The 22,073-nt window shown below is 51.8% G+C and overlaps 2 protein-coding genes across 3 annotated transcripts in view; one reads left to right on the top strand and one right to left on the bottom strand.

The window, feature by feature from the left end:
• The window catches only part of KCNAB1 (potassium voltage-gated channel subfamily A regulatory beta subunit 1), a 57,948-nt gene extending 41,798 nt beyond the window's left edge, over positions 1 to 16,150 (top strand). For both annotated transcript variants that reach the window (XM_069024086.1, XM_069024087.1), the window contains exons 4-14: positions 33 to 112; positions 754 to 798; positions 2,795 to 2,839; positions 3,446 to 3,489; positions 6,020 to 6,106; positions 10,424 to 10,509; positions 11,505 to 11,625; positions 12,084 to 12,178; positions 13,134 to 13,254; positions 14,110 to 14,198; positions 14,795 to 16,150. In XM_069024086.1, the coding sequence (XP_068880187.1) occupies positions 33 to 112; positions 754 to 798; positions 2,795 to 2,839; positions 3,446 to 3,489; positions 6,020 to 6,106; positions 10,424 to 10,509; positions 11,505 to 11,625; positions 12,084 to 12,178; positions 13,134 to 13,254; positions 14,110 to 14,198; positions 14,795 to 14,884 (903 nt within the window). In that variant the 3' untranslated portion in view covers positions 14,885 to 16,150. The remainder of the gene's footprint in view (positions 1 to 32; positions 113 to 753; positions 799 to 2,794; positions 2,840 to 3,445; positions 3,490 to 6,019; positions 6,107 to 10,423; positions 10,510 to 11,504; positions 11,626 to 12,083; positions 12,179 to 13,133; positions 13,255 to 14,109; positions 14,199 to 14,794) is intronic.
• Positions 16,151 to 18,518: 2,368 nt separating this feature from the next.
• Positions 18,519 to 21,945, bottom strand: SSR3 (signal sequence receptor subunit 3). The gene is made up of 5 exons (XM_069023992.1): positions 21,763 to 21,945; positions 20,856 to 20,982; positions 20,309 to 20,407; positions 19,665 to 19,796; positions 18,519 to 19,018 (listed from the first exon to the last, which is right to left on the bottom strand). Exons 1-5 carry the CDS (start codon positions 21,899 to 21,901, stop codon positions 18,952 to 18,954), a joined length of 564 nt encoding a protein of 187 aa, XP_068880093.1. The 5' UTR covers positions 21,902 to 21,945; the 3' UTR covers positions 18,519 to 18,951.
• Between the last annotated feature and the right edge of the window lie 128 nt (positions 21,946 to 22,073).

Here is a 22,073-nt window from a genome sequence, read left to right as displayed (position 1 = left end):
CACCCCTCACCTGTCCATCCCTGCCTCCCCAGGTGGCCGAGCAGCTGATGACCATTGCCTACGAGAGCGGCGTGAACCTGTTCGACACGGCCGAGGTGTACGCGGCCGGCAAGTGAGTGACCACTGCCCTCAGGGCAGGGCTGGGCTTGGAAAGGGCTGGGAGAGCTGGTTCCACCCTCACTGCCAGGGACCTGGGCTTCCCTGGGGTCTCTGCTCCCCCCTTCTGATGGAGTGGGCTCTTGGAAAGCCACTTATCCCTGGGTGGGACAGGAAAACCTTTGTATTTGAAGCACTCATAAAATAAATTAATCCAAAGCCTCTTGTACCCAGCAAAGGCTGGAGTGCAACACTCGTGCTACTTGCTGTTGGCACAGGGAGAAAAATACCCTGAATAAATGAAAATTCAGTGCAGATCTTAATGGTGATGGATGGCCAGGGGCTGTGGCAGCTCCAGGCACGGATCCCAGCGGAGCTGCAGCTCTTAGAGCCGCTGTGGGATGGGGAGAGCACGGTCCTGATAAGCGTGGCTGGGGTGGCTCCCAGGGCTCAGCCTGAAAGCTGGGCTGGGACACCGAGCCCCGCTGTGGGAGCGGAGCGGGCTCTGGGAAGGGGCACTGGGGGGACAAGAGGCGTTGGGCTGGAGGATGGGATCTGTCCCAGCTGGGGCTCACTCTCACTGGGGAGGCCGGGCTGGGTGGTGGCCGTGGCGCTGAGCATCCTCTGCCTCCCTCACGCCGGGCTCTTCCTGCGCAGGGCCGAGGTCATCCTGGGGAACATCCTGAAGAAGAAGGGCTGGAGGTACTGAATGGCATTCCCTGCCCCCTGACGAGCGGGACCCCTTGGCTTAGGGCAGTCCCCCTGGATTTTAAGGATTTCCCGCGTTGGGTGCTGCTGTCCCAGGCAGCTCGTGGGTGCTGCTGTGCTCCCTCAGCAGCAGCCACACCTTCCCAGGGCCAAAGCAAACAGCAGCCCTGGATTTCTGGGTGTGCACAGTGACTCCATGAGGCTGTGACCACCCCCTGGGGCCACCGTGTCTCAGTTGGACCCCTTGGGAGTGCGTCCATCCCCCTTGGGAGTGTGTCCATCCCCGTGGGAGTGCGTCCATCCCCTTGGGAGTGTGTCCATCCCCCTTGGGAGTGCATCTATCCCCCTGGGGAGTGTGTCCATCCCCCTTGGGAGTGTGTCCATCCCCCTTGGGAGTGCATCCATCCCCCTGGGAGTGCATCCATCCCCCTGGGAGTGCGTCCATCCCCTTGGGAGTGCGTCCATCCCCCTTGGGAGTGTGTCCATCCCCTTGGGAGTGCGTCCATCCCCCTTGGGAGTGTGTCCATCCCCTTGGGAGTGCGTCCATCCCCCTTGGGAGTGTGTCCATCCCCTTGGGAGTGCGTCCATCCCCCTTGGGAGTGCGTCCATCCCCTTGGGAGTGTGTCTATCCCCGTGGGAGTGTGTCTATCCCCGTGGGAGTGTGTCTATCCCCGTGGGAGTGTGTCCATCCCCTTGGGAGTGCGTCCATCCCCCTTGGGAGTGCGTCCATCCCCTTGGGAGTGTGTCCATCCCCTTGGGAGTGTGTCTATCCCCGTGGGAGTGTGTCCATCCCCCTTGGGAGTGTGTCCATCCCCCTGGGAGTGTGTCCATCCCCTTGGGAGTGTGTCCATCCCCTTGGGAGTGTGTCTATCCCTGCTCCCCGGGGGAGGCAGCTGATGGGTGCTGGCACCTTATCCCTGCTGGGAATGTTGTGGATTAGGGATGCAAAGCTGTGACGGGCCTTCATCTCGGGCAGCCTGGGAGGAGATGATACCTCCTTGAAATGATGCACATTAGCATACCTTGTGGAGTTCTCAGAGATTTACATAATCTTTAAAGGCCTCCTGTGTGGGCTGTAGGCAGGTTCAGCTGAAGGGCGGTTCTAGCAGGGCTCTCTCCAAAGCCAGCATCCCTGTCTCAGGGGGGTGATTGATTATTTGGTAAGAAATATTCTGGATGAGGTGGAAGAAAAAAATTAAGTCAAATAAAAGCTGTGGAAATTGTGTTGTCTGTGTCTGGTGATGCAGCAAGGTAGCTGGAGGATGATAAATCTTTGATTTGATATCATGAAGGAGTTCACAGATTAATTCAGATGTATTGCACTCAAGTTTAATAACTCTGGGAATGCTGCATGGTAATGAGAAACACTGGGCATGGACAGCAGGAGGGAATAGAGCTGCAGCCCTTGGATAAAGCTCTGGATGTTGCTCACTCAGTAATTAAAAATGTTTGGGGGTTTTGGTCACTTCACTTGGATTACCTTTGGTTTCTATCCCAGTGTCCAATCTGAACTTCCCCTGACTCCATTTCACTCCATTTCCTTGTGCCCAAACTATTTATGAACATATTTTGCCAAAACACCTGCAGGATATTTCACTTTCCATCTTCTAAAGGAGCTGAAGCTCGGATCCCCTCTGCTGCTTACACCACGTGGAGAGGGATAACTCCCTGTGCACAGTGGTGCCATTCCCTAATGCAGGTGGGAACTCCTGGGCTCTCAGTGACTGCCAGCGTTCACAATTCCTCCCCAAATCAGCACTGGAGTCAGTGTCTCCTCAGTTTCACAGCTGCTCTTTCCAGTTTGAGCATTCCCAGCAGAAATCCTGCTCCCAGGTTTTAGCAGTTGCTGATGGGCACCATCCTGCTTGGTTATTATTATTATTATTATTATTATTATTATTATTATTATTATCATCATCATCATCATCATCATCATCATCATCATCATTATTTTTTAGTAATAATATTACTTTTTCTGTTCTTTTTGCAGGAGGTCCAGTTTGGTGATAACCACAAAGCTGTACTGGGGTGGCAAGTAAGTGTGACAGTCACTTGTCCTGGTGTTTGCTGCTCCAGCCCTACAGCCAGGGCAGGTTAACAGCACCTGGGGATGCTTTGCTGCTGTCACTGTGTTTCTGTTTATTTTGCTAAGTGTTTTAAGGAGCTCCTCTCTCTCACCTGGAGAGGAGAAGGCTCCAGGGAGAGCTCAGAGCCCCTTGCAGGGCCTAAAGGGGCTCCAGGAGAGCTGCAGAGGGACTGGGGACAAGGCATGGAGGGACAGGACCCAGGGAATGGCTTCCCAGTGCCAGAGGGCAGGGCTGGATGGGAGATTGGGAAGGAATTGTTCCCTGGGAGGGTGGGCAGGCCCTGGCACAGGGTGCCCAGAGCAGCTGTGGCTGCCCCTGGATCCCTGGCAGTGCCCAAGGCCAGGCTGGACATTGGGGCTGGGAGCAGCCTGGGACAGTGGGAGGTGTCCTGCCCATGGCAGGGGTGGCACTGGATGAGTTTTAAGGTTCTTCCCAACCCAGCCAGTCTGTGATTCTGTAATTTTGGGGATGTTTAAATCAGAACACAAATTAGTGCTCCCAAGCTGTTGGCACCTCTGGCATCTCCCAGCCGTGTTCCTGTTCTTCCCTTGCAGAGCTGAGACCGAGAGAGGCCTTTCCAGAAAACACATCATTGAAGGTACCTGGGCTCGGGGTCCGGCCGTGCCAGGGGCTCAGGCTGGCCATGGGGTGGGATGTATCCAGCTGGATTCCAGAGCAATGCTCTCCCGTGAGCTGGGGCTGTTTGATCCCGCTGCTGCCTGTGCCAGTCCCACGGGGGCCATTCCCAAACTCGGCTGTGAGGTGCCCAAAAGGACCAAAGGATCGTTTTGGCTCCCCTCAAAAAGTGTGAGCAGATGGATTGCACTAAAAGCCCCCCAACGTGCCATGCTGACCGTGGGGTTTGCTGGGGGAAGCTCTCTCTGCACAACCCCAGCCATGGCCAGGGGTGCCTGGGCTCCCTTTGGAGCCGGGAGGGACGAGGATGAGGATGTGGGCATGATGTCAGCCTGCAGAAATAGCCCCTGGAGGGGTGCCAGGCCCCAGCTGGCACGGCTGAGGTTTGCTCTGGTGCTGTTCCTGCTCAAGTGCTCGGTTTTGCTGCCCATTCCTCACCTGGCTCCGTGGATCTGTGTCCCGCCTAGCGCTGCCTCACTCATCCCTCGGGGCTTACTCACCCAAACCCCTGCTCCTCTTCTCCTTCCCACCGCTTTTTTTTGTCCTTTTGGATGTGTTGCTGCAGGAGAGGGAGGAGAGCGTGAACACTGTGTTCTATTTATCCACACACAAAACCTTGTCCGTGCCTGCCTGGGGCGTACCCAGAGCTGGCTCTGCGGGGCTCTGCCAGGCCAGGCCTCCGGGCACGGCTGCAGCTCGCAGCACACAGGCAGAGCAGTGCCCGTTCCCATGGAATTAAGGATCCCATCCAGGATCAGCAGTGTCAGCTGTGACCTTGTCCCTGAGAGAGGAGCCAGCCTGGGCTGGCTGCCCGCGGCGCTGGAGCGGGAGCATCCTGCAGCACAGGGCTGGGGCTGCTCTCCGCAGGAATCGCGAGGGAACCGGCCTGGGGGTGGGAAATGCTGTGGAGGGGCATTCCAGGGGTGTCCAGCTCCCAGAAAGGCAGTGCCAGGTCCCTGGGGAGGACTTGTCCCCCACCTGCTTTGCTGTGTGACCCATTTGTGCCTTCTGCCACCACGGGATGTGCAGAACCTCTGCTGTTTAGGGACTCATGAAATCCTCCGGGTCAAGGTCCATGGAGGAGCCCAGGGCAGCAGCTCCTCCTTTCTGGGTGCTGCCCACCTGGAAAATGCAGAGCTGAACCCCAGGGGAGCCCCAAGGCAGTGCCCAGGTCAGGTGGGATCAGTACAGGGGAGAGCAGCCCCTCTCTGGGGTGCAGGTTTGGCTCCTTCCATCCTCCTTCCTGCTCCTGGCGAGGAGCATCCCTGCAGCAGGGGCAGTTTTCCATCACAGTGACCAGCTGGGATTGCCCTGGAGAGTTTTATCTTGGAGTGTTTGCAGGATCCAGCTGTGTTGGGATGTGACTTTCCCAGTAAGGTAATGCTGGAGGAAGTTTTTCTTGTAGCATATTTTGTTGAATTTTCATCTAAATAAGCCTCAGTGAGGTGGTGGCACTAAAGGTGCTCAGGGAGGTGGCAGATGTGTCACAGGCACTCCAAAACCATCCATTTTCCATTTCTTGTGGAGCTACTTCAGGAAATGACAGAAAAGCACTGGCAGCAGTTGGGATAATTTCACAGAACACCCTGCAAACAACATTAAGGTCAATGGTAGATATTTTATATATATATATGTATTTATATCTATCTGAGTGAGAGAGAGGATTTTTTAACAGTTATTTTCTACAAATCTTCCCAAGAACAAAATGTTTTTATGAGTATGCATGAAGAATGAGTCAAAATAGAGCAGGCTGAAAATGTTTGCTGAATTTTGAGATGGATAAAATGCCCATCCTCTGCTCGCCCTCTCTCATACACTCATCCACAGACACATAAATATATCTGTAGGGGTTTGATGCCATCTCCCATCAGATCCCCACAGGAAGGCTCTCAAAACCTGGCCATTCATGGACTGAGCTGCAAAGGGCCTTGGCTTGCTCTGCCCAAGTCCCTCTGCAGTGCAGGTGGGCGCAGCTCACCCTGACAAGGTAAAGCCCTCCCTGGTGCTTTACCTGCTCTTCCTAAGGCCCCGACCCCAGTGCCACCATCCTTCCCTCTGGGATTGCATCTCTGGAATGTCCCCCTGGGACCGGGCGTCAGGAGCTGGCACTGGAGCACGAAAGGCTCTGTGGCAAAATTCAGATTGAATTAACTGCCAAAATAGTCCCTGGAAGCTGCCTCTGCCAGGCTGACACAGGCACGCTTGGTAACCAGGGGCTGGTCAGCCCAGATCCTGGGAATTCTGAAATAAAGCACCTTCTTGTGGAAGGAGGGGCTCTGCATGTGGCCAGATTGGTGCTTTCTTCTTCATATGGCAGCAGGACATGGGACAACGTTATTCAGCATCCCTCTCATATCCTAAGTGGTTGTGTGTGTGTATATCTATAAATATGTATATTTAAATACACCAAGCTGTATTTGAGTCCCATTTTGGCTCCGTTCCGTGCCTCCCTCTGACCCTGCCTGTCCTTGTCTCTGCTTTTCCATTCCCAGGGCTGAAGGCTTCTCTCCAGAGGCTGCAGCTGGAATATGTGGACGTGGTCTTCGCCAACCGGCCGGACAACAACACCCCCATGGAAGGTTGGTGCGAGCTGCAGTTTAACGTTTCAGCGTGCCTGATCCCAGCTTAAGGGCTTAGACTGAGGAGGGCAGGAGATGGAAAACAATTTGTAATTAAATGTTCAGGTGGGGCAGTTTAAATATGAAATATCTCATTTGTGGTGTCCTGTTCATGCAAGGTGTCCCTGCCCACAGCAGAGGGCTGGAATTAGATGTTATTTTAGGTTCCTCCCAGCCCATTCAAAGTTTCTATGTCTACCCTGCCACGACATGAATTTATATGTTTGGGAAGGAAATGGAAGTTTCCTTTATGTCTCAGGAGTGGCTTTAAGGTTTGGAGTCTTTCCTTTCCCTGATTCCTTCAGCTGAAGTGGATTTGTGTTTGGATTTAAGGCAGGTGTCCCTGTCAGACGGCTGCAGGAGCTGCCGTGGATGGTCCATGGGAATCACAGACCTGGAGCTCCATGTCAGGAATCCTGACACCCATTTCCTTGCTGTGCCACCCAGGGTGACCCGTGGGTGCCACCCAGTGCCAGCAGCTGCGGGTCAGGGACCAGCCTGGGATTTTAGGAGCAGTGCAGCTTCCTCAGGAGCTGCGGAGGTCGAGGAAGATGCCGTGTTGTGTCTGAGAGGGAGGAGTGACCTCTCTGCTCAGTCACTTGTCACTGAGCAGTGTGGATGGGTTTCCCGTGCCCACAGCACAGCTGATCCCACATTCCCAGCGTTGCAGGCGCCGCGGATCCCGCTGGCAGCGCCGGCCCTGGCAGCCAGGCACAGGCTGTGGTGCTCGGTGAGGCTCGAGCAGGGTGAAAAAAGGGACATTTTTGTTATGAATGGCATGGTGGAGATACTTCCCATGTTCTTCCTGCCTTTTTTATGGTTCACCTACTAAGCCACTTCCATCCCAGAGCATCTGCTGGGCCATCTGTCGGTGCTGCGCTGCCTTCCCGAGCCACTCCATCCCGGCTCAGCACCACACACGCCTCAGCTTCTCCCACAAGGGAGTCATGGAGAGGTTTGGCTTCGAAGACACCTTTAAAGTTCATCTCATTCCAGCCCCCCTGCCATGGGCAGGGACAGCTTCCACCATCCCAGGCTGCTCCAAGCCCCATCCAGCCTGGCCGGGGACACTGCCAGGGATCCAGGGGCAGCCACTCCTGAAGGAGAAGGTGACTTTAAAATGTTCCCTACTTGTGGCAGCACCTGTGGGCCCTGCTGGAGCAGCCAGCACGTTGTGTGCAGGGGGGCACAACCAAATCAAAACCTGGCACGGTCCTGTTTGTTTTCCCCGCTTGCTGCTCGTGGGGTTTCTGCCCTGTCCCTCAGACTCCTCCCTCTGCTGCCAAGTGCCCATGGGCAGCAGCAGCAAGGAGCAGCTTTTACAGATCCTTCTCTGCTCCACCCCAGCCAGAGCAGATCCCTTCTCTCCCCAGGCTGTCCAGGCTCTGTTCCTCCCCTGGGGAACGAGCATTCCATGGGGATTTCCGTGCTGTCAGTGTCTCCGGGCCTCAGGGCACCTGGCAAATCTGCTTAACCTAAACCCCTGAAATGTATTTACTGTTCTTAAAGGCCTCAGAGCAAATTAAAACAGTTTTCCATTGTAAAAGCAATGGGTGTTGGAGTCAGGGAGCAGCTGGAGACGAGCACCTTGGGAAGCTCCTTGCAGGTGGGTCTGGCCGTGTCCCCCACGCCCCGGAGCCGGGCTGGGATCTGCCAGGCAGGGGGGATGAGGGGTGAGGGGCTGCCCATCCTCACTGGGACCAGGTCAGCCGTGTGTGGGGTGTCCCTGCCATCCTCTGCCACCACACAGCCCCCTTGGTCAGGGACGTTGGGGGATGGGTGATGGGAAGGACCCGTCCTCTCCAGAATTCCCGTGTGTTTCATGCCTTGTTACTCGGGCTGAAGATCTCATCCCCCAGCTGTGCAAGTAGATGCTTTTTCTTCTTCCCAAGGGCCTTTTCCAGGAGTGCAGCTGGAAAGGAGGGTCCCTGGAGTCCCCTAGTGTGACCCCCCATTGTCACAGTGCCAGGTGCCCACAGTGTATCCAGCACCCGGGCACAGCCCTGGCACGCGGGGAGGGAAGGTGACAGCGTTCCTACCAGGGAACTTTAAGCTACTTCAAAGTTATCATTATTATCATGCTGCCAGGGGCTGTTATTTGGGATTTGAAGCATTGATTTATATTTAAAAAAAAAAAATCTCCTGTTCTTAAGTGCTGCCTTTTGGGCATCCAGCTGGCAGGACAAGAGATCCGGGCGTGTGCTCTTCCCGAATCCCATTGCCGTCCTGGCTCTGTAAACAAAAGGAGATATATATATATTTATATACATTTTCTGCATTGACTTGGGTGGTTGTTTTTTTTTTTTTTGAAAGGAGTAGAGGTGGGAGAAACGAAAACAAGCACAGGCTGAGATGTGTAAGAGGCGTGTGACGAAATGTTTTTCAAAACTCTGAAATGGTGGCGGGGCAAAAATAGAAAACTAACCCAGGGAGAAGCTGCTGAGGAGAGAGGGAGGGAGGAAGGGAAGGATCACTTACAGGCTTAGACTGATGGTGGTAGGAAATGAAAAACAATTTTTAATTAAATATTCAGATGGGGAAGCTTGAAATAGCTCATCAGTTGTATCCTGGAGCCCTGGTCAGGTGGAAGGTGTCCCTGCCCACGGCAAGAGCTTGGCAGTAGGTGATCTTTAAGGTCCTTTACCACCCCAACCAGTCTTTGATTCTATGTTTACCCTTCAGTGAAATGCATTTATATATTTTCGTGAAGAAATGGAAGTTTCCTTTACATCCCAGTGCTGGCTTTAATGCTGCCTGGGGTTTTTATTTCCTTTCCCTCATTCCCCCAGATAAAGTGGATTTGTGTTTGGGTTTAAGGCAGGTCTGTGTGTCAAACGAATCCCAGCCCTGCAGGTTATAAATGGAGCCTTCACCCTCAGAGCTGCCTGTCAGTGCCTGCAGAAGGATTCACAGCAACGCCCAGCTTGGCACCGAACCCTCCTCGCTGCCGAGCTCCTGCTTTTGCCTTTCCAGAAGTAGGACGAGAATCCTGCCGATGTAAAAGGCAGCGTGTCTCGACCTGCCTGGAGCCCCTATCCCAGTGGGAGCAGAGGGGTTCTCTGGGCACTGCAGAGGGGTTCTCTGGGCACTGCAGAGGGGTGCACTGGGCACTGCAGAGGGGTGCACTGGGCACAGCAGGCTCCAGGGCAGCCCCTCCAGAGGGGTTTGGGGTGGCCAGAGTCACAGGAGTAGGTGGGGAGTGTCAGGTCCTTGACTCTCCCATGGGAAGAGCACATGGAGATGTGGCAGTGCCCGCTGACTACGAGGTGCCATGGGCAGCAGTGCCCCAGAACTGTTTTCTTTTGCTTCTCAGAGTGAGTTTAGCCCATTTTTCCCATTTTGTGGGCAGTGGCCAGGGTTGTGTCTGTGCTGCAGCCCTGTCAGAAGTAGGGATTTGTTACCACAGCCAGGGCAGTGGTTCTGGCTCGTGGCTGCTCCTGGGGACTGTGACACAGGGCAGGGATGGATGGGATATTGGTGAGGGTGGGCAGGCCCTGGCACAGGGTGCCCAGAGCAGCTGGGGCTGCCCCTGGATCCCTGGCAGTGTCCAAGGCCAGGCTGGACATTGGGGCTGGGAGCAGCCTGGCACAGTGGGAGGTGTTCCTGCCATGGCAGGAGTGGCACTGGATGGGCTTTAACATCCCTTCCAACCCAAACCAGCCTGGGATTCCTTTAAACTAAAGTGTGAGGGTTTTTTTCACCCCCAGGCAGGCAGGGCTGCTCAGCAGAGGTCTGAGGGATGAAATCCAAGATCCTGTCCTGGTGTGTGTAGCCTTGCAAGCTTCCATATCCCAAAGAACAATGAGGACCATGGCACTGCTGTGCTGGGTTTTGCAGAGGTGACACCCGAGGCTGACAGGGCCCTTGGTGGAGTGGGGTTCAATCACCCATTTTTGCAGGTTTGTCCCCAGTATTCCTGGTGAAAAGAAGCAGACCCAGACACGTGTTTTCAGGAAGCAAATTTTGAAATAAATAGAATTAATTTTGAAGTTTATTTTTCCACTGTGCTGCCCTCTTGTGTTCCGTTTCGAAAGATGTTCTCCTACGGCTGTGGTAGGCAAGAGCCAGGTGGGAAAAGCATTTTTTAACCAGCTGCAGGGTCAATGTCTTGACGTTTGCACTGAAAATGCTTTTCCAGCCACACCTGGGCAGGAGAGCACAGCAGGAGCCACGTTCAGGGCTCAGGGTTGCCAGCGTGTGTGGCATTTGGAAGTGGATTTGGTGCTGGAAACGTGGCCTCTGGGCACTCCTCACACCCCTTGTTCTGCCTTCCTTCAGAAATCGTGCGGGCGATGACGCACGTGATAAACCAGGGCATGGCCATGTACTGGGGCACATCCCGCTGGAGCGCCATGGAGATCATGGTAAGGGCTGCCATGGGTGGGGATCATGGTAAGGGCTGCCATGGGTGGGGATCATGGTAAGGGCTGCCATGGGGTGATCGTGGTAAGGGCTGCCATGGGGATCATGGTAAGGGCTGCCATGGGTGGGGATCATGGTAAGGGCTGCCATGGGTGGGGATCGTGGTAAGGGCTGCCATGGAGATCATGGTAAGGGCTGCCATGGGGATCATGGTAAGGGCTGCCATGGGTGGGGATCATGGTAAGGGCTGCCATAGGGGGATCATGGTAAGGGCTGCCATGGGTGGGGATCATGGTAAGGGCTGCCATAGGGGGATCATGGTAAGGGCTGCCATGGGTGGGGATCATGGTAAGGGCTGCCATGGGGTGATTGTGGTAAGGGCTGCCATGGGGATCATGGTAAGGGCTGCCATGGGTGGGGATCATGGTAAGGGCTGCCATGGGTGGGGATCGTGGTAAGGGCTGCCATGGGGTGATCGTGGTAAGGGCTGCCATGGGGATCATGGTAAGGGCTGCCATGGGTGGGGATTGTGGTAAGGGCTGCCATGGGGATCCCTGGGCAAGCTGGGGTTTCACTCTGTCCAGTGCTTCCACCTCAAATAATATAGAAGCCTGTCCCAGGATGAGCCCAATGCTAATTAGCAGAAGATGGGCTGATGTTTGGGGGTTAGGGTGGTTAATTTGGGTCTGTGTCATTCTGGTTTGACTGAAGTCAAGTCCTTCAGTTTGATGTCAGTGCTCATGGCCAACCTGGCCCATGGAAGGTGTCCCTGCCCACGGCAGGGGGTGGAATGAGACGGGCTTTAACGTCCCACACCAGGCTGTGATTCCAGGAGATGCCAGGTTTGCAGCATACTCATGGTCCCCGCTTCCCCTTGCCAAGGGACAGCAAGACTTGCCTTGGCCATCTCCTGCACACTCAGAGAACATTGCCTGGTGCATCCTGCAGGATATTTTCATTTACTGAAGTGTTTCATCCATGGGTTTCTCCTCTGCAGGAAGCCTACTCCGTGGCCAGGCAGTTTAACATGATCCCACCCGTGTGTGAACAGGCCGAGTATCATCTGTTCCAAAGGGAGAAGGTGGAGGTGCAGCTGCCAGAATTGTATCACAAAATCGGTGAGTCTGAGCCTGCTGTGCCTTCTGGCTCAGGCATTCCCAGAAATGAATGGACAGCAGGGTGACCTAGGGCTCCAGGTGGGACCAATGACAAAGCCACGTCTCTATCTAGTGACCTAAAAGAAAAACCAGCTTACTGTGCCTCTGATAAAGAAGTATTGCTTAATATTATATATTAATAAATAAAGTATATTAATAAACATATTAAGTATTAATTGGCTAGGCTGCTCCTTACTCTCTGAGATTCCTGTGGTCCATTAAGTAAAATAAATCCTTAATACCCTTAAGGGCATCAGCAGCATCTTCCTGGAACACCAACTGAGCGTTGCTGCCAGTGGCAACAGAAACAAGCTGCAATTGTTTGGTTTTGTTTTAGTTTTTAGCTGAAAGGCATGTTTTTGCTACAAGTGTGACTTACCCCACTCCCCTAAAATCCCCTTTTTCTGTTTCCTGTGCAGGGGTGGGAGCGATGACGTGGTCTCCCCTGGCCTGTGGGATCATCTCAGGGAAATACGGCAACGGGGTCCCTGAAAGCTCAAGGGCTTCACTCAAGGTATTTCTTGTGGATGTTTGAGTTGTGCTGCTTTTGTGAGGGCAGGAAAATAACAAAGGGGAAAGGGCTCCCTCGTGAGAAGGCTGGGCTGCGTATTGATGGATCAGCTCGGTTTCTCTGGCAACCACACTCCACAGAGCAGGAGAATCTGGGTTAGAACGAGCTCAGGCTCCCCACGCAGCGAGCTGAAGGCTGAGAGGGGTTTGGGGCAGAGTTGGGGCTGGAGCCAGGACTGGGGGCTGCATGTGGATGCTGGATGCTGGCACCACCCTGCACTGATGGGCATCACCGAGGAGGAGGCACGAGCCAGGGGCTCTGTGGCGCTCCAGGCCCCTCGCTGATGTTAATCCTGGAATCGTTAAGGTTGGAAAAGACCTCCAAGGTCACGGAGTCCAACCATGAGTGGATGCAGCTGCTGCCACTTCAGCCCCCTGAACCACGAAGGTCAAACAGACTTGGACATCAATTTCCTGGGCACCAGCCTAGGGCATGGGGGTGCTCAGCCCCCCAGCATCCCCCCAGTGATCCCAGCATGCCTCCAGAGAATCCCCCCTGAGACAAGGGCAAGCCCACTGAAGACCCATGGGCTGCTGGGGGCTGCCCTCTCTAACAGGTTTTGGCATTCTGGTGTCACCACAGCTTGGTTTCTCCACAGTTATCCTGATTTTATTCTTATTGGGGGTTATGGGGTCCAAAAAGAAAACTGAGGAGATTCCAGGTTCTGGAGCGAGAATAAAACCAGAGAGCTGAGGACAACAGGAGACTTTCTGGTCCTGCCCTAATTGCTTTGGGCAGCCCAGCTTTGTGTCACTCAGCCTCCGCGACCTTCTGGGTTGGACGTGGCTTTTCAAGTGCTGCTATTTATATATTTATAGATTGTAATTATAAATTGCCTTAAACTTCCCGTTTTGGAGGATGAAAGCTGACAGCCCGATGTGCTGTGATTGCTCTGCAGTGCTACCAGTGGCTGAAGGAGAAGATCATCAGCGAGGAGGGCAGGAAGCAGCAGGGGAAGCTGAAGGACCTGTCCCCCATCGCTGAGCGCCTCGGCTGCACGCTGCCACAGCTGGCTGTTGGTGGGTCCCTGCACAGCTCCAGGGCTGCTCCTGTCCCTCTTCAGGGGTCAGGGCTGGCTTGGGAAAGGCTAACACAGAAAATGTGTTTTCTTTCCATCATGGTTTGGTCTGGGCCTGTAGCTAGAGATGTGTTTGTTATTTAAAATGTGTAAATCATTATTTATCCTGCAGTGGTTTGGTTTAGAAAGGAACTTAAATCTCATCCAGTGCCACACCTCCTGCCATCACAGGGACACCTTCCACTAGCCCAGGTTGTTCCAAACCCCTTCAACCTGTCCTGGGACACTCCCAGCTTCTCTGGGTAACAATTACTTAGAGCAGGATTGCTTCCAGCAGCAGGCTGTGACTGCAGGGTCTGAGTATCTTGGGCATCCCCAGGGCTCCCACCTCCCTGATTCCCTGGACACTGCCTCCCCCGATGAAGCCATCACCTTTGGGGTGCTGGGCTGACAGACAAGAGAGTGCTGTGCAAAATGAGTTTTGGAGGTTTTTTCTAATAATTATCTTTATGCTGCTGAGAGCTGAGGCTGGAAAATAGCAGGTGTCTGTCAGAAAGGTGACCCCTGGCTCCACAGCCCAGCAGTGAATCCTTGTGATTCGTCATCGGGAACAACCAAACCCCACAACGGTGAGAAGCGCTGGGGCAGCGACCAGGCTCAGGTGGGGTCCTGGAAGGTCTGTGGGGTTTGTTATCTGATCCCTGCATCTTCCTCCTGGTAGGCCAGAGGAGCAAAGCTGAGAGAGATAATGTGATTATTTCCAAGCAGAGACAGAGGCTCTGTCAAACAGTGGGGTCTGGAGCGAGGCTGTGTTGTTCCATCTCTGTTCCTGACCCCGCTGTGCCTTTATTCCCAGCATGGTGCCTGAGGAACGAGGGGGTGAGCTCTGTCCTTCTGGGATCCTCCAACCCCGAGCAGCTGATCGAGAACCTCGGAGCCATACAGGTGAGTGCAGGGGGGGTGGCACCTCCGTGGAGGGGGTGAGCCCTGCTCAGCTCCCTGGGGGACAGCACCAGACCTCAGCACCCTCCTTCCCTCAATAGTGGGAGCACTTGGGATATTGTCTCCCAGCTCTGTTCATGCCCCTTCATCAGGCACATCTCTGGTGTCACCAGACTTGGCACCACTTGGGGTCATTGCAGACAAATCCAGTGACACCAGGGTGGCATCAGCAGCTTTCACCTATCTGAAAATGCAGGTGATTCCAGGCCATGTTGTGACAGATTCTGTGCTGTCACATGTCACCTGCACTCCCTTAATTATTCCCTGTGGTTTTTCACAACCAGAGCTTCCTCTGCTGTCCTTGACACCAGCTCATGTCCCACTGCAACCAAGCAATATTCCACACAGAAAGCTGAGAGGCTTTGCTGTGATTCTCTCACTGAGTAAAGACACTCCAGTGTTTTTCCCTTCAAGGGAGAAAGTTATTAGGTGAATGTTTAATATCTGTCACACAAAAACCCCAGAGGAAATGTACTTTGATAAAATCTAGGTTTCATTTTGGAATGCTCTCGATTAAACATCGCTTTCTTCCACCCCAGGTCCTTCCAAAGATGACATCCCATATTGTAAATGAAATAGATAATATCCTGGGCAACAAGCCCTACAGCAAGAAGGACTACAGATCCTAATGCAATGCATGAGTTTCCTGGACTGCATGGTTTAGAAGTGCTCTGTACTCCAGTACAGCCCCGAATTACTCTCATGAGAATCATTCAGCACTTGCTGCTCGGTGTCTACTGTCACTGGATCCTTCGAGATGTGTGCTCTTGCTACTACTCTGCAGTGAATTTAAAAGCACAGTTGATCTCTCTTCTAACCAAGAATAACCTTGTATTTTCTTACCTTCTTGACCGAGTTCATTAATTTTTACTTTACTCTTTGCACCTCATGCTTGTGCTGTGACAAACACTTGTAAAGCAAAAAAATAATTTATAACCTTCAGGTACTTGGTAATTAAAGAAGGATGTACAGATCTATTTTTTCAATGAAGAAAAGCCAGATACAACTTCAGGTTTTAATAAAACCATGTTTGGGAAATCTCAACTATAAAGTTTCTTCAGGTTAACAGATGGAAGGGGCAAGCTCAAACTCTGCTTTTTTACGTTGAATATAAGCTCTAGGATTTCTTTGTAGTTGAATAAAGGCTAAGACAGAGAACTAGTTAGGAATTAGATAGTTCAGCTCCTAATTACGCAGCTCTTGCAGCTGTGGAGTGCTCCTGGGCAGTGTCAGGAAGCCCAAACACGCATGTCAGGTTACTGAACACAACAGCTCTGCGAAGCTCTACTTCTCCATAAACCTTAAACCAAGAAAGCCATGATTAAATACTGGGTTTTGCATCTATAGAAACCTGCCTCTACTTCTGCCTGCTTGTAGACAGAGCTACTGCAAATTTCAATATTCAGGAGCTTTTAAGGATATAGATACTATAAATATATATAATATATAGCTGCTGAGAGCTGCAGAAACAATCAGGTACGTACTTCAAAAGGCTACACCTGCTTTCACCTGGTTTGGAACCAGGGATAAGTAAGTGCACAGACACATTTTAAACAGATTTTTGTGAGCATTTACAGGAGTTGACAGGAAGAATTTCCATCTTAATTTGCCCAGCTCAAGACCCACGTTGTATCTTCCCATGGATTTGCTCTGCACCATGCTCCTATGATTTCAGTCTGTATTTCTCCCATCCCTGCTGGGATACAGCTCTGTACAGTATTTGTAGGACCCTTGTACTCCCTTCCCCCCCTGCAGTGCTCACCTGGGCTGGTTGAGCAGCTCCCCACACCCGAGTGGTCTCCTCCTGTATTTGAAGCTGTGGTGTGTGTACATGACTCCTGCTGTACATGAGAAATGCAGTCTGACTGGAATTCTGCTTGGACACAATAAAAGCATTTTGTGCATCTACCCTGAGAGCTGCAGACCTGTTACTGACACCAGAGCTGCTCTGGGCCAGCAGGGGTTTCTGCTGAGGATGGGGGGTGTTGTTCCCCAGGGCAGCATTCCAGCTGTGCCCAGGAGGGGCGAGGGCCGGTGCCAGTGCAGCAGGGACAGGAGGGAGCTGGGCTGGCTCTCTCCCGGGACAAGGTGCTGCTGCAAGTCAGTCCCCAAGCAGCACACACATCCTAGATAAGGTCTGTCCTGGCCTGAAGCTGAGGGGGGCAGTGTTGGATGGGAGATTGGGACGGAATTCCTCCCTGTGAGGGTGGGCAGGTCCTGGCACAGGGTGCCCAGAGCAGCTGGGGCTGCCCCTGGATCCCTGGCAGTGCCCAAGGCCAGGCTGGACACTGGGGCTGGGAGCAACCTGGGGCAGTGGGAGGTGTCCCTGCCATGGCAGGGGTGGCACTGGGTGGGCTTTAAGGTCCCTTCCCAGCCAAACTGTTCTGTGATTTGGCCTGAAATAAACCCAGCACAGCTGTCCCCAGCCTCTTCAAGGTGACACTGGCCAGTCAGAGCCAGCTGAGGAGCCCACCTTCCCCTGCCCTGGGAACACCCCACGCTGCATTACCATTAGCTATTGTTAATTTTACAAAGGCTTCAACCATTACACAGTTAACAGCTTTATTAATTTAACATAATTATCCTCCCAGTAGCAGACTAATTTCTTTTCCTCCCTCTGGAGGTACAATTTAATGTTCTCTCTCCCCCTTCTCATGTACTTGGGAATCCAAGAATGTGTTAAAACTAGATCAATTCCCAACTTTTTCTTTAACTGAGGAGATGGCATTGTCCCTCACTTGGAGCAAGAGCTTCAGATTCTGAGGGCAGTGTGGGGCCAAGCAGCAGCCCAGCTTTAGCTTAACCCTCAGCATTAGACTAGAGAAATATCGTTTAGTATGTTATATTGAATTTTTTATTTATAATTGCAGCTTGCAGTGGGGATTGCAAAGGAAAAACCAAACATCACCTCTAAAGAAATAAAAACAACTGAAAAAGTGAACAAAAATCCAAATGCCAACCAAAAAAAGCCCCGAACTTTTCTGTGAAGGCTCAAGATTAGTTTTTTTGCAGAACACAACCCACCCCACCCACCCACCTGCTTTTGTTTCAGGCTGTCAGTGCTCAGTGTTCCCTCTCCAGGAAAATTCTGACACTCACTAAGCTCCAGGCCTCAGCAACTGTCAATACCAAAAAAAGCCCTAAAAGAAGATGAAAAGCAGTTAATAAAAGACTCAGTGAGCTGACAGTAATGGCAGAAGAAAGTGCTGCTTCCAAGCACTGCTCCAGACAGCAGATTTTCTGCAAAATACACCTGCTAGAGCCCTGCCAGGGCAGGCTGAGCCTCCCAACCCTGCCAGCCAAGTGAGTATAGCATGGGCTGTTCAAGGGTGTCACTTTCAGCCCTGGGGGTTCTGAGAGGAACACAGGAAAAACAGCAACATCCAAGTCCTGCTGCTCGTAGAGGAGCCAGCCTGGCTTTGTGTTGGGCTCTGGCTCTTTACAGATGGGTTTGTTAAAAATCTGCTTCATGTGTGCTAAGTACTTGGCCTAAAATCCATCAGTTATATCCCTTATAAGAAGTGAGGCCAAGGAAAGTGAAGCTGTCCAAGGCAGGCAGCAGCATTGTGCAATGTCTCCTTCCAGTGGTGAAGAGTCAGGCAGAAGGGATAAAGAGAAATTCATGCATTTTGAGAGAAAACAGTTAATTTAAAGAGTATTAAATGACCAGAAGTACTTGAATTTGTCAGAAATAGAGCCATTACTGTCTCCTGGTCTTCAGATTCTCCATTTTCCTCTACTGTCCATTAATCCTATTGAAGCCAAGATTAGCAGAATAATTGTTACATTAAATCTGATTATAAACTTTCTCTTTCTTCCCTCTTCAGGATCTCCCAAGTCTGTAATGGCAGGATCTGTAACTGGAATTCCATTAATATCAGTAGAGTTTGGCATTTAAGTGAACAGCTGCTCCAGTGATAGCCAGAAAAGAAGGCACAGGATTGTCTGATAAACCCATTATTAAAAGCCAGCTAAAGCATTTTTCTTGAGCTCTGCAGGGAAACTGGCAGGGTTTTTTATTTATTTACAACTTTGAAGATGAATGAAAAAAATAAGTACATTCAAACCACTTCAAAAGCGTTTTTCTAGGAGATTTAGGTTTTGTCCTGACTCCAAGTTACTCAAAAATGAGGAGTGCTTCTAATGAATACAGTACCTCTGTTAGCTTGTACAAGTCTCCTCTCTTCTGGAAGCAGAAAGAGTTGACAAACCCAGATATGAAAATCCCCATTTTTAAAAATCGAAGAATGAAAATACATGGAATTAAATGGCAAAAAAAGCTCCTTTTTATTACAACTTTTCAAGTTACAATGATAAAGGGATTGTCTGGTCTATGCTCAGTGAGCTTGGCTGAGGCCAGTCACCGAACTGCCAGGGGAATTCTGCTCCAGGCTGCAGGTACAGCTGTGTGAGCAGAGTCCCAGGGTGGAGCTGCAGCACCATCACTCCTCTGTGGTGATGTCTGCTCACAGCTCACACCCCATTCCCTCTCCTCACTAAGTAAAAAAAAAACCTGAATAACTCCAATATCGAATACCATGTAAAGATACCAAAAGTAAATATAATTCAACCAGTTTGGGTTCAAACCCTCCCCACATTTTCCTCATGCTTAAAGAAAAATATTCCTATTCCACCCTTAGACATTTTCATGGCAGTTGAAGCCTCTCACAGGAAGAAACTGCTGTGGGTTTTCTGTCTACTTGGATCCTGTGGACAGCAGAGCAATCAGTCCTGAGGAAGCACTGATAGAAAGGATGTAGTTTCTGTAGGGAACAGGTTAAGGAATTGTCAAGATACTTCTTTGGTACAGAACACTGAGTAAGAGTTTTATGAAAAGGAAGGAATGGAAATGGCCTTTCTCTGTAGTTTTAAAACTGAAATACTGCAACGTGAAACACAGCTCACAATCAAGGCATGAACTCACCTGCAGAATTAAGACACCTGTAAAGTTAAGCCTGTTCTCTCACAAGTTTTACAAATACAGCTCTTGAATTAACAGCCCTGTTGGCAATGCTAATTTCCTTCAGGAACAGAACATTTTACTTGTGAAGTTACTGAAACTAAAGCATCCAGTCAGGTAAGAGCTCCAGGCAACCAACACTGACACAGTGTTTCTGCAGGAAACTGAGCTGTGTCCTTACTCCAGAGTCACAATGGGAACGGCAAAGACATGAGAATTTCTGTATATTGTCCAAGTAATATCCTAAAACATTTCATGTCACATTTATGTGATTGGGAGACTTTTTTTTTTGTAAACTCTTCTTTTTGTTACAACATTCTAAGCTGATGCAGTACAATGAGCTGCACTGACCAACAGAGGAATGCCACAGCCCACAGGACAACTACAGCTAGTAGTGACAACTAAAAGGAGTGGGGCTGTGGGGGTTTTGGTGTGGGGATAAAGGATACACAGTGGGGTTGAAGTTCTTCAGCACAAAGAAGGAAGCAATGATGACCAGGACCAGAAAGAGGGTGTTGTTGTAGAAGATGGAGAAAGTTGTTGCTTCATAGTCTGCAACTTCATTTTTCTTCCACAGAATCCTAGGAGCAAGTGGAGATAAAATTTCTAATATATTCAAATCAATGGATACCACAGAATGCTGGAATGGTTTGGGTTGGGAGGAACCTTAAAGCCCAATCCCATTCCACCCCTCTGCCATGGGCAGGGACACCTTCCCCTATCCCAGGCTGCTCCAAGCCCTGTCCAAGCTGGCCGTGGACACTGCCAGGGATCCAGGGCATGTCCTGGCACACCCACATTCTGAAGTGTGCAGTACTTCTCCTAGAAGACAGAGGGTTTGGCTCCAAAGCTCCCACCCCACAGAGTCCCAACAGGGATCCCCTCTAACACCAAGTGCATCTGAGACCTTCCCGTAACAATTCGCCTCAAAAAGGCCTGAAGCTGAACCAAGAGCTACACTGCAGCTTCTGCTTGCCAGAATACAGAAAAAGCAGTGCCAAGCACAGTCCCTATGACCCTACTCAGAGCCTTGAAGAAGACATTTAAGGCAGTGCTACAACAACGGAGAGAAGGAAGAGGACAGAGCCATCACCTTTCATCCTTCTCCTTGCGGGACATCTTCCTGTTGTCTGCCTCAGACAGCTTGCGAGTCACCTCTTTGGAAACAGCATCTTCTCTTTTCTGGGCTACTCTGTAAGTAACACCACTCATGTCACACTTCAGAAACGTAAAAACCCCACAACCCAACCCTGAGATTACAGGAAGTTGTATTTACAGTGAAGAATAAAACTTAGCCAAGATATTGGACAGTTCTGTCAAGGTGAAGGGAAGACAAGAAATAATAATAACAAGTACTAACAGTAATATAATTTACATATAGTAATATAATTCATAATTGAAGCATAATTTGTGGTAATACCCCCTGAGCATGAAGGTGGATTTGCTGTATTACTGTACTCTTAGCTGACAAGATTTGATTATAATTACAAGAGAACAACAGAAACTAATTAGGAGATACTTCTGTCCAAAGTAATTTTTGGAGTAACATTTCAGGCATTCTTATTAATAAAAAATTACAGTAGTAAATTCTGGTTTTGTTAAATTATTAAATGATAAATTCAAACAGGCTCCAAACTTACTTGTGTTTGAGGACAAACTTGACGTTTTTATATGCAAAAGCCACAAGATAGGTACTGATGAGAGTCATGACGCTGTACAGGACTGCAGACTGAACAAGATCCATATGCCATATTCTCCAATAAAGCCCTTAAAAAAAGGAAGAATGGTATTTGAAGCGATTTCTCTCCAAGAAAAACACCTTTACTGGAGACCCATACTGAGATCTGAGCTCCGTAATTCCACATTGGCTCTGCCAGACCAAAGCCAACTCCTCCAAAATCACCTGGGGGTCTTTCAACTGCATTGGAGATATTTTGGAACGGGGAAATGAGCTTTGCGCGTGGCTGAAAGGGGCTTTGTGAGAGCAGCGCAGCGCTGCCCCGGTGACACGTCAGTGCTGCTCCACCGGCCGGGGACCGGCACCGCTCCGGGCTGGACCCGACACGGCCGGAGCCAGGAGCCCACAGGGCTCAGATCCAGGATCCCACAGGGCTCAGAACCAGGATCCCACACGGGTCCGATCCAGGATCCCACACGGCTCCGATCCAGGATCCCACAGGGCTCAGAACCAGGATCCCACACGGCTCCGATCCAGGATCCCACAGGGCTCAGAACCAGGATCCCACAGGGCTCAGATCCAGGATCCCACAGGGCTCAGATCCAGGATCCCACACGGCTCCGATCCAGGATCCCACAGGGCTCCGATCCAGGACAGCCCCGCCTGCGGTGGGCTCGGAGCGGGGCGCGGCGCAGCAGCCCCGGGATCCGCCGCGGGCAGCGGGACAGAGCCCGCGGTGCGCGGTGGGGAATCCTGATCCCCTCAGGGGCTGCTGATCCCCCTCTTCCAGGGTATTCCCACCCCAGGGTTGCCGATCCCCCTCTCCCAGGATCGCCCTCAGGACCCGCCGCCCGCCCTCGCCCGCTCACAGATGGGGATGGCGGAGACGATGAAGGCGTTGCCGAAGAAGAGCGCGGAGGACTTGGCCGAGAGGTTGCGGCTGAAGTCCTGCAGCAGCAGATCCTCCTCGGACTGCTGCCGGCCGCCGGGGCCGCCCTTGGGAGCCATGGCGGGACAAGGCAGCGTCAGCGCGGGCCGAGCGGCTCCGGGTCAGGCGCCACGGGGCGGGGCGGGCCCGGCCGGCCGGGAGCGCTTCCGGAGCGCGGCCCTCCCTCAGCCCGGCCCCGGTCCCAGCCCGGCCCCGGTCCCAGCCCCAACCCGATCCCAGCCCCAGCCCGAT

Source organism: Aphelocoma coerulescens, chromosome 9, assembly GCF_041296385.1.
Source record: "Aphelocoma coerulescens isolate FSJ_1873_10779 chromosome 9, UR_Acoe_1.0, whole genome shotgun sequence".
NCBI lineage: Eukaryota > Metazoa > Chordata > Aves > Passeriformes > Corvidae > Aphelocoma > Aphelocoma coerulescens.
Note: the sequence above shows the minus strand (reverse complement) of the source record. Positions and strands in the feature narration are given on the sequence as shown.